Below are 10,375 nucleotides of genomic sequence, written 5' to 3' on the forward strand. Positions count from 1 at the left end.
CTGCCCTGCGCTGGCTGGCTGGCTGGCTAGCTAGCTCGTCGAAACGGGGGCTAAAGGTTAAAGCTGACGCGTGCGTGCAGAGCACGGCCGCCCGCGTGACCGCGGCGGTCGGCCGGGCGGTTCCCCGGGCGGGAATCCGAGGGCTTGCTCGCGACCGCCGGAGGCCGACGAGAAGGCGAGCGGGCAGCGGCAACCAAGGAGTGCGTCGTACAACAATAAGGCAGGTGTCACCACAGTGTTGGATTTCATGGCTGCAGTGGCGGTGCAGGGAGGGGTCTGATCACAGGTGAACAGTGGCGCGAACCGGGGCCGGCGAGCCTGCTTCTTCTCTGTGCGGTCAAAGGGGTCGTCGTAGGACCTGCCTGGCACTAGAGCTGCCTGAGGCTCTGCACTGCAATTCAATGTCAATGGCGTGATTTGTGTGCATAATGTTGCATAGAGTGGTACGACAAACGACGAGTGAATTACTTATTTCGCCGTTGGTTGCAAACCGAGTTGAACTGAGTCGGCTTTGGAAAGCGGAGTTCGATCACATCACATTTACTAGAAAAAAACAAATGATAAATGCCACATGTGTGACACCAAGTAACACCGCCATGACGTTTTTATAACTAATTTTTTTTATATTTGATTTGAATGGATCTCAGCCGGTTCAGGAAAAACTATGTGCTCTGCCCTCCAGCGTGTAATTGTACTTGCACAGAAAAAAATAGAAACATGAAAAGAAACAACAACGTAAAATGTAGTACACCAAGAACTAAAAAAAACTGCATGACTAACTGCGCAGGATCCAATGGTTTAAGGCTTGATTGAGAATAGTTATTTCAGAATCCATTGAGAAATGGCAACTCGCTAAGCAATTTAGCCCATCATTTTATGGGTAAGGCGTATGTTTCAGATGACGTGGCTCTATCTCGTCATTGCATTTTCCGTGGCAATGAAAAGTGGATTCAATCAATGAAATTTGTAGCCACCACCGACTAACTCGTCTATTGCCAAAAGTGCAACACATCCTAGGACATGGAAGCGCTATGCGATAATTCACTATGGTTTTTAAGCCATCTAGAGTTTTATTTCGGGTGACTCTTCAGTAAACATATACTACCACTACTTGTTTAACAATTAGTAAGCATTACAGTAAATATGTGAGATGCAGCTGAAACAAGTGAATCTCGTTGAAAACTTGCAGTTGAAACACATGATGCAATTGTAAATGCAACATAATCAAACGCATCGTTTACTAGATTATTACGTGGTAGTTGTGCGGCAGTTGGCATTTCCCTTAATTTAATGTGAAAATTAATTAGCAAACCCAAAATAGAGAAGTGGACAACGTTATCCTTTGGTTGGGTCTGGAAACTCGTCGTGTGTATCATCTACATACAGGCAACCCTCGAGGTCGTTGGATCTGATTTTGTGCCCCAAGCGAATACCGAAGAGGGTCATGGTCAATCATGGTAGAACTACCTGTTGATCACTTTGGACGGGTTTCAACACCATTTTGAATTTTGGTAATGTTAGCGAGTGCCCAGAATTTTGGAACGTTGAAATTCCATGCCATGTTCAAACTAATTCCAAATAAAATTTAAATTAGATCATCTTTTGTTAAAAATTGGCTAATTTTAATGAGATCAGCAAAATGATTCTTAAATTTTCAAATATTTTGGAAAGGTCCAAAATATTTATGTTACGAAAATTGTAAACCTTGGTGCTCGAGGGAGTTCAAACAAATATTTAACGTCGCAAGATCGAGAAAAGGAGTTCCCATGGGCGAACACTCACTCACAACATAGCAGATAGGCCTTGCCGAGCTCTAAAAAAACTCGGCATGGCCTAAAGTCTGGGATGACGCAACTGATATTGGTGACGTGCTTATCACCTGCTTGATTAATGATAAACTAATTACTATGTGCTTTGCAAAGAGCCGCACTTTTTTAGAACGGGAAACCTGAGAAAGACGGAGAAACGTATATATAAATTCAGATCCAGATGTGACCAAAATCATGTACGCGCGTCTACATCATTGAGATATGTCCATATTTGGAGTTCTCGTAGTTTCAACTAATCTAGTTTTTTTTTTGCGAACATGCAACTTATCTAAGTTAATTATATCAATGTAACTATGTTAAGATGTATTGCTTGTTAATAAATGCAAGGTTATTTCTGCAAAAAGATAAAAATGTTATCTGGCAAACACCCAAGCTTGTCAGGCCAACTTTGTAAGATTTGCCATGATCAAAGGCGAAAGTTGCCATTTGGCACACAAAAGGCAGGAAAATTGCCACGTTTTAAAGAGAAATTGCCGTCCATTCAATCGTGATCCGAGGGCTTTGAGGGCATTTGCCGGGAGCCCTTAAAAAATCTGAAGTTCCCTGGGTTATTGGGTCCAAAAATAAACTAATAGCATTAAGTAATCTTTAAGTTGTAAATTCTGCTGAAAATCCCCTCCACAGAAGAACCATCATGATCATATGTTAGTTGTCATCTGTTAACGCCTTGCTCAACTCGACAAACAAAGGCAAGGTGTCATTGTCGCTCTCGTCACATGTGTCCGTTTCTTTCCTTTTTTTACCCCTCATCATCTTCTGTAATCATCATATTTCGTTTCACTCATTTCACGCCGGCAGTACACGGTATCTCTTTTTACGCGTACATGCCAGACTGCAACGGTAAAAGCAATATAATAGGAAATAAACATGATAAAAGAAGAACGCAGAGACATAAGTAATGCAGGAATTCATTCACGCACAAAGAAAAACAATCATAAAAAAGGGCCAGAGAGAAAAGCATTCCGGCGCCTCAAAGTACAAACTCGGAAAGAAAAGGTGGGAGGGACGAGCGAAAGCGCCGTGGAAATTTTGGTTGCTCGAGTCAGCGCCCCGCTTCCCGCTTCCGTTGCCCGTCTTTACCTCTTGCCCAAAATACCCTCCGTTGTCCGCACGCCGCTACGTACAAAAGACCCGTCCCCCCCTCCGCTCATCCGCCCCTCCCCTCCTCTTCCTCCTCCACACCTCACCCGCTCCAGACCAGAGGCGGAGCACGAGCCGCACGAGGTCCGTCGAGGAGGAGGTGGAACGAGCCGCGCCCGGGCCACCCGTGCCGTGTATCGCTGTATCACGCAGCATTTACCAAGAAGGAAACAGCAGACCGATGGCTCCGAGCTACGAGATGGCCGCCTCCATCCTGCTCTGCGCCGAGGACAGCAGCAGCATCTTCGGCATCGGCGACGGCCAGGAGGAGGCGGCGGCGGGAGCGAGGGCGGGCGGGTCCCCCTACTGCGGTGGCGGCGGCGAGCTGGCCGTGGAGTTCCCGCTGCCGTCCGAGGAATGCGTGGCCCGCTGGGTGGCGACGGAGGCGGAGCACATGCCGAGGGAGGACTACGCGGAGCGGCTCCGCGCCGGGGGCGTGGATCCCCGCGTGCGGATGGACGCCGTCGACTGGATATGGAAGGTGCGTCCTCTTTCCTTAATTCACGCGAGCTGTCTCTCCGTCTCTCCTCTGATTCGCTCCCGTCCGCGTCGATCCAGTGCTTGATGTTAACCATCGGTGTCCATCCACGCAGGTTCACACGTACTACGGCTTCGGCCCTGTGACTGCGTGCTTGGCCCTCAACTACATGGACCGCTTCCTCTCGCTCTACCAGATACCGGTAAGGAGATACGTCCACCCATCCTATGAACCGGCCGGCCATTAATGCACGCCACGCCATTGCAGCGCTGATTCATGTGAGCCTCGCTCGTGTTTACAGGAGGGCAAGGCTTGGATGACGCAGCTGCTATCCGTGGCGTGCTTGTCTCTTGCTGCCAAGATGGACGAAACTTCCGTGCCTCAGTCCATCGACCTGCAGGTGAGATGAGAATCTAATCTAATGAAAGCACATATCTGACGATGAAGCATACGGATACGTGCCCATTTGGTTGGTCTGAAGATCTTGTAATGACCACCGCACTGTGTTCGACCAGGCCGGGGACGCGCGCTACGTGTTCGAGGCGAAGACGATCCAGAGGATGGAGCTGCTGGTCCTGAGCACGCTCAAATGGCGGATGCAGTCCGTCACCCCCTTCTCCTACCTCGACTACTTCCTCCACCAGCTGAGCGGCGGCAATGCGCCGTCGAGGCAGGCCGTCCGGGAGGCCGCGGAGCTCATCCTCTGCATATCCAGAGGTGCGCACGCACGCAACATCTTTTTGGTTGGCACTTGGCAGATCGATATCCAGAGATGCGTCGACATTTTTTTGGAAATATCTCACGCTGTGGATCGGTACACATGACAGGGACGAACTGCCTGGAGTTCCGGCCCTCGGAGATCGCCGCGACGGTGGCCGCCGCCGTGGCTGTGGAAGAACACCCTGCCCACAGGGCGGCTTGCTGCACCCACGTAGATAAGGTGAGACACGCACGCAACGTCTTTTTTTTGTCCGGGCACCACGTCTCATTTACTACGTCGCAGCGTGGCATGCAAAAAAAAAAGTCATTGCTGTCGCCCCTGTTCCTGTAGCCGCGTCGTACTTCTCCAGACACCATGCAGGGAAAGCGTGAGCCGCATTTACGCTCTGTAATGTAACATGGCGACTTAATGGCTTGTTGCTTTCTGCAGGAGCGGGTGCTGAGTTGCCATGCAGCGATGATCCAGGCCACCGGCGCCGCCGTGCCGCCACCTAAAACCGCAGGCCTGATGGGCAGCTCCTACTCCCCCGCCGTGTCTGCTCCCCAGAGCCCTACCGGGGTGCTCGACCTGGACGCCGGCTACCTCAGCTGCACAAGCGACGGCGCCAGCACGACGACCACCATGGCATCGTCGCCGTCTGAAAGCTCTGGCTTCGACAGCTCCCCGGTCAGCAGCAAGAGGAGGAAGATCAGCAGATGATGATTTAGGACGTGATATGCTCCAACCCCCCCCCAAAAAATCTTGATAGATTGATTAAAGGTCTCTTCTGCGCGCGCCCATCATCGTCGTCTCTCGGTGGGCAAGTCAAATGGTTCCCATCGACTGCGATGGCTGTGGGAGCTTTTGATGCCGCTGAAAGGCAGCTGAAAGGACCAATGGCAGCGCGCTGTGGACATGGCAAGAGAGCAAAGACGTCCATGGATGGATGAATAAAGACGGGCCAGACTCTGAAGTCTGAATTACTACTACCACTAGCAGTAGGCAGCGACAATGGTGGTCGTTCCCAAAAGAGCAAAGGTTTTGTGCGAAGACAAAGCCGTGGATGCGATGAGATGGGACGCCCGAAATAAAAAGACAGCGGCGCAACGCAAGAGCTAGTGGCAGGCACTGAATGTCCTAGCTCTGTTTTGGCCGCTGCTTGAGTAGTTTGCACTGTTCTGTAATTTTCCCCTGATTTCCGTTGTAAAAATGAAAAGAAAAAACTGAGATAAGCAAACAAATTTTGGCGTCAAATAATGATGGCATGATTGAGATCCATGACGAGCCAATACTAGTAGCTGGTACAGTAAAAACAAAAGAAAGACAAAACCCATAAGATGTGGAAGTGGGTTTTGCTTTAGGGGTTATGAGCTATCAACATCATCTATGATCGGTTTTCTTTTTTAGCTTTGCGCTTGCCCTATAGTATAGCTTGTTGCCATCATATAATGTTTGACCAGTTGTCTGCATAGACCGTGGAAATAAAGAGGGGAGACACTGTCTGGACGAGCCTCGGGAACACAAGCATAAAAATAGGGCTGGTGCCATACAGTGCAGGAGGTGTTGAGAATCTGCCTAACGAAATTAGGTTAGTTGGAGTGTATGGTCCACTCTTGGACTCGTTAAAGCTTCTCCTAGCCAAATTGCAGTTATAAAATGAGTGCAGCTAGATCTCAATTTTCTTTTCTTTTTTTGCGATAGAGATCTCAATTTTCTTAGAAATATATCCCCAATAACGTGATGATGTTTTTCGCGGTACTCGAGCGAACGCTCGTTTGAGCGAACAACCGCATAAGAACGTGTTTCTAAAAAAAACCGCTCCCAGGTGCTCAAGATTGCCATGCTATAACAAATACATTTGGCATGCTATATGGCAGAAAGATTTAGCATGTTGATAAGAAAGTAATTTCATACTAGTAAAAAAATTGTTAGAATTTTAACAATGCCGCATAAGAGTAAATTGCCATGCGTACCTGAGATTTAGCAAAACAATATTCCCATCATATAGCAGGAGAAAATTGCCACAAATGTCCATGATTTGCCATGCTCCATGTAGGAAAGATATTATGCAACTCAATTGTATTCATCGGAGTCACGTGACAAGCCAACAATACGTAACAAATCTCTAGTAGTTAGGCTATACAAGGCTAGAGATGAGAGATTATTTGGGGATATGCACAGATATGTCACGTCCAACAGAGTAAAAATGAACAAAACCACCACTGAGTAAATCTCCACTTTACAAAACGTGACACTTTGCATTGCACCGAAAAAATGACAGTGCCAAAAAGCATTGAGTAAAATTTTGATCACGTTTTGATGTGGCAAATCACCCATGTGCGGAAACAAGTGACAGTTTTAGCACCGACAGCGGCGCATTCAAACATAAACATAGATAGTTTTGCATAACCGGACATAAAACATAAATTTAGACTAAGCTAAACTATTTTCGGTCGAAGTAGAGGTCGAACCAATCCTTCCTCGTCATGTACAGTGTGCCGCGAGCCAGGTCCGGGCCAGTACCGTCGTCGGGGTCGTTGGGGAAGGCACTCCTCCACTCGTCGATGTCGATCTCCTCGTCCTAGGGGCCCACCTCGACACCCTCCGCGCCACCGTCGCCGCCGCCTTCGACCTTGTCATCAGAGGAGAGCGTGATCACCTCGCTGCCCTCCGCGCCGCCGTCATCGCTGTCGGTGTCAAAACCGGCGGATCTCGGGTAGGGGGTCCCGAACTGTGCATCTAAGGTCGATGGTAACAGGAGACGGGGGACACTATGTTTACCCAGGTTCGGGCCCTCTCTATGGAGGTAATACCCTACTTCCTGCTTGATTGATCTTGATGAATATGAGTATTACAAGAGTTGATCTACCACGAGATCGTAATGGCTAAACCCTAGAGGCCTAGCCTGTATGACTATGGTAATGTGTATATCCTTTCCGAACTAACCCCTCCGGTTTATATAGACACCGGGAGGATCTAGGGTTTACATAGTCGGTTACATAAGAAGGAATCTTCATAGTCGGTCGCCAAGCTTGCCTTCCACGCCAAGGAGAGTCCAATCCGGACACGGGTACAGTCTTCGGCCTTCATGTCTTCACAGCCCGTCAGTCCGGCCCATGGATAACAGGCCGGACGCCTGAGGACCCCTTAGTCCAGGACTCCCTCAGTAGTGTCGGCGTTCTGGGAACGGGGGTCCCCAGACTTGCCTGCCTGCGGCCCACAGCGTGCCTAAGCCGGCAGGCCGTACGGCCCATCTTCATCAACATGGCATCCAAGACCCTCGCGAGGGTCTAAGCCTTGCGAGGCAGACGACGCAAGACCTCCTCTAGAGTGGCCGAGCCAGGCAGGCTCGCGAGGAGCAGAGATATCAAGGCGGGGCAAACCTCACGAGGCTCTCGTGACGTGAGCCATGACGAACGGCACCACGCGGGCGCCAGCGCGCGCAGCGTCCTTATTTCCTCTTTGGTGCTAAGGAGGCCTGCGCAGGCGAAGAGTACCGAGGCATCAGGCAAAGGTTGCTATATTGGTGCAATGAGACCAAGACTAGGAGGACGGCGAGACGGAGGTCATCGTGGAGCCCAAGACGGCGTCACCACCAGAGCTTTTCGTAGGCGAAGACCGCTTTTGTCAGGATAGCTTGTACTAGCTGTCCCCCTTCAAATTTGCCCGCCGTTGTTGGCTCCCTTCCCGCTCGATATTTGGGAAGAGGACCAGGGCCTCTATAAATAGGTCTAGCCACCATAGTGGTAGGCACGGGATCCTGAGACGCGCACAAGCTCGTACGCACAAGAACACCTCAACCTCAGGAGGTTGTTCTTCCCTTGTACTGTTCATCATCAGCCCAAGAGGCAATCCACCACCACCACACTGGAGTAGGGTATTACACCACAACGGTGGCCCGAACCAGTATAAATCTCGTGTCTTTCTGTGTTGCGAGTTCGTCGAGTTCGTCCGCGAGATCTTAGCGAGCTAGCGCGTAGTTGGTAGGAGGGAAAGACTTCGCGCGCACCCCAGTGTTCAAACCTTAAGGGTTTGCCGGAACCCCACATCCGACATTTGGCGCGCCAGGTAGGGGTGCGCGGTAGCTTCCTTTCCATCAGTTCGTCGCTCCGTCGTCTCCATGGCGGACGCTCGCCGTGCTCGAGCTGAGCGTCGGGCTGCCCTCACCGCCCGCGTCGCTCAGACGACTCCCGTTGGCGGGCCACCTCGTCGTTCTCCGTCTCCCGCCGCCAACGCTGCCACCGGCCCGGCGGGGAGCGAGCAGCAGGCGTCCTCGTTCCATCCTTCGGTGCGGCAGGATGGCCGCACCGCAACTCCATCACTGACCCCTGCCGGTTCTTCGTCCCACGCGCATCGCGCTCCCATGGAGGCACGGGCCGCGCTCCTCGCGGCGAACGAGCTCCTGCGCTACCGCCCCATCGACGACCTCTACGAGGAGTGGCTCGACCGCGTCGCCGAGCTCGTCCGCGCCGCAGGGGGCTCTCTGGCGCCGTCCCACTCGCTGCCTCCCCCTCAACCGGCCGTGGGCGACGGGGCTCATGGCGTGCCTCCACCACCTCAGCCCCAAGACGGAGCCTTGGCACCAAGGCGCGCGGCTCTGCAGCGTGATCCACCAAGCCCGGCGCCCGCGCGCGAAGTGAGAAGCTGCCAAGAAATTCCGCGGACGCGAGAAGCTGCACCTGCGCTCCCCGCTCCACCTTGTTGGGGAACGTAGCAGAAATTCAAAATTTTCTACGCATCACCAAGATCAATCTATGGAGTAATCTAGCAACGAGGGGAAGGGGAGTGCATCTACATACCATTGTAGATCGCGATGCGGAAGCGTTGCAAGAACGCGGATGAGGGAGTCGTACTCGTAGCGATTCAGATCGCGGTTGATTCCGATCTAAGCGCCGAACCACGGCGCCTCCGCGTTCAACACACGTGCAGCCCGGTGACGTCTCCCATGCCTTGATCCAGCAAGGAGAGAGGGAGAGGTTGGGGAAGACTCCATCCAGCAGCAGCACGACGGCGTGGTGGTGGTGGAGGAGCGTGGCAATCCCGCAGGGCTTCGCCAAGCACCGCGGGAGAGGAGGAGGAGGGAGAGGGGTAGGGCTGCGCCGAAAGAGAGACGTTCTCGTGTGTCTTGGGCAGCCCAAACCTCAACTATATATAGGGGGGGAGGGGGCTGCGCCCCCTTTAGGGTTTCCACCCCCAAGAGGAGGCGGCCAGCCCTAGATCCCATCAAGGGGGGGCGGCCAAGGGGAGGAGAGGGGGGGCGCCCCACTAGATGGGCCCTAAGGCCCATCTGGACCTAGGGTTTGCCCCCTCCCACTCTCCCATGCACCTTGGGCCTTGGTGGGGGGGGGGGGCGCACCAGCCCACCTGGGGCTGGTCCCCTCCCACACTTGGCCCACGCAGCCTTCTGGGGCTGGTGGTCCCACTTGGTGGACCCCCGGGACCCTCCCGGTGGTCCCGGTACATTACCGATTTCACCCGAAACTTTTCTCCGGTGACCAAAACAGGACTTCCCATATATAAATCTTTACCTCCGGACCATTCCGGAACTCCTCGTGACGTCCGGGATCTCATCCGGGACTCCGAACAACATTCGGTAACCACGTACATGCTTTCCCTATAACCCTAGCGTCATCGAACCTTAAGCGTGTAGACCCTACGGGTTCGGGAACCATGCAGACATGACCGAGACGTTCTCCGGTCAATAACCAACAGCGGGATCTGGATACCCATGTTGGCTCCCACATGTTCCACGATGATCTCATCGGATGAACCACGATGTCGGGGATTCAATCAATCCCGTATTCAATTCCCTTTGTCTATCGGTATGTTACTTGCCCGAGATTCGATCGTCGGTATCCCTATACCTTGTTCAATCTCGTTACCGGCAAGTCTCTTTACTCGTTCCGTAACTCACATCATCCCGTGATCAACTCCTTGGTCACATTGTGCACATTATGATGATGTCCTACCGAGTGGGCCCAGAGATACCTCTCCGTTTACACGGAGTGACAAATCCCAGTCTCGATTCGTGCCAACCCAACAGACACTTTCGGAGATACCTGTAGTGCACCTTTATAGCCACCCAGTTACGTTGTGACGTTTGGTACACCCAAAGAATTCCTATGGTATCCGGGAGTTGCACAATCTCATGGTCTAAGGAACTGATACTTGACATTAGAAAAGCTCTGAGCAAACGAACTACACGATCTTGTGCTAGGCTTAGGATTG

General features: G+C 52.0%; 1 protein-coding gene across 1 annotated transcript; it reads left to right on the forward strand.

Moving 5' to 3' along the window:
• The first annotated feature begins 2,971 nt into the window (after window positions 1-2,971).
• LOC123121776 (cyclin-D4-1) lies at window positions 2,972-5,423 on the forward strand. Its single transcript, XM_044541822.1, has 6 exons — window positions 2,972-3,450; window positions 3,563-3,649; window positions 3,749-3,847; window positions 3,963-4,164; window positions 4,275-4,387; window positions 4,598-5,423. Exons 1-6 carry the CDS (start codon window positions 3,151-3,153, stop codon window positions 4,865-4,867), a joined length of 1,071 nt encoding a protein of 356 aa, XP_044397757.1. The 5' UTR covers window positions 2,972-3,150; the 3' UTR covers window positions 4,868-5,423.
• The last annotated feature ends 4,952 nt before the right edge of the window (window positions 5,424-10,375 follow it).

This window comes from Triticum aestivum, chromosome 5D (assembly GCF_018294505.1).
Source record: "Triticum aestivum cultivar Chinese Spring chromosome 5D, IWGSC CS RefSeq v2.1, whole genome shotgun sequence".
NCBI classification, from domain to species: Eukaryota; Viridiplantae; Streptophyta; class Magnoliopsida; order Poales; family Poaceae; genus Triticum; species Triticum aestivum.

What these genes read in the sequence shown, in the direction of transcription:
- LOC123121776 (XM_044541822.1), top strand. Translation starts at nt 3,151, where the DNA reads ATGGCTCCGAGCTACGAGATGGCCGCCTCCATCCTGCTCTGCGCCGAG. An exon ending in CCGTCGACTGGATATGGAAG is followed by an intron (nt 3,451 to 3,562) that starts GTGCGTCCTCTT and finishes CCATCCACGCAG; the next exon opens with GTTCACACGTACTACGGCTT. An exon ending in GCTGCACCCACGTAGATAAG is followed by an intron (nt 4,388 to 4,597) that starts GTGAGACACGCA and finishes TGCTTTCTGCAG; the next exon opens with GAGCGGGTGCTGAGTTGCCA.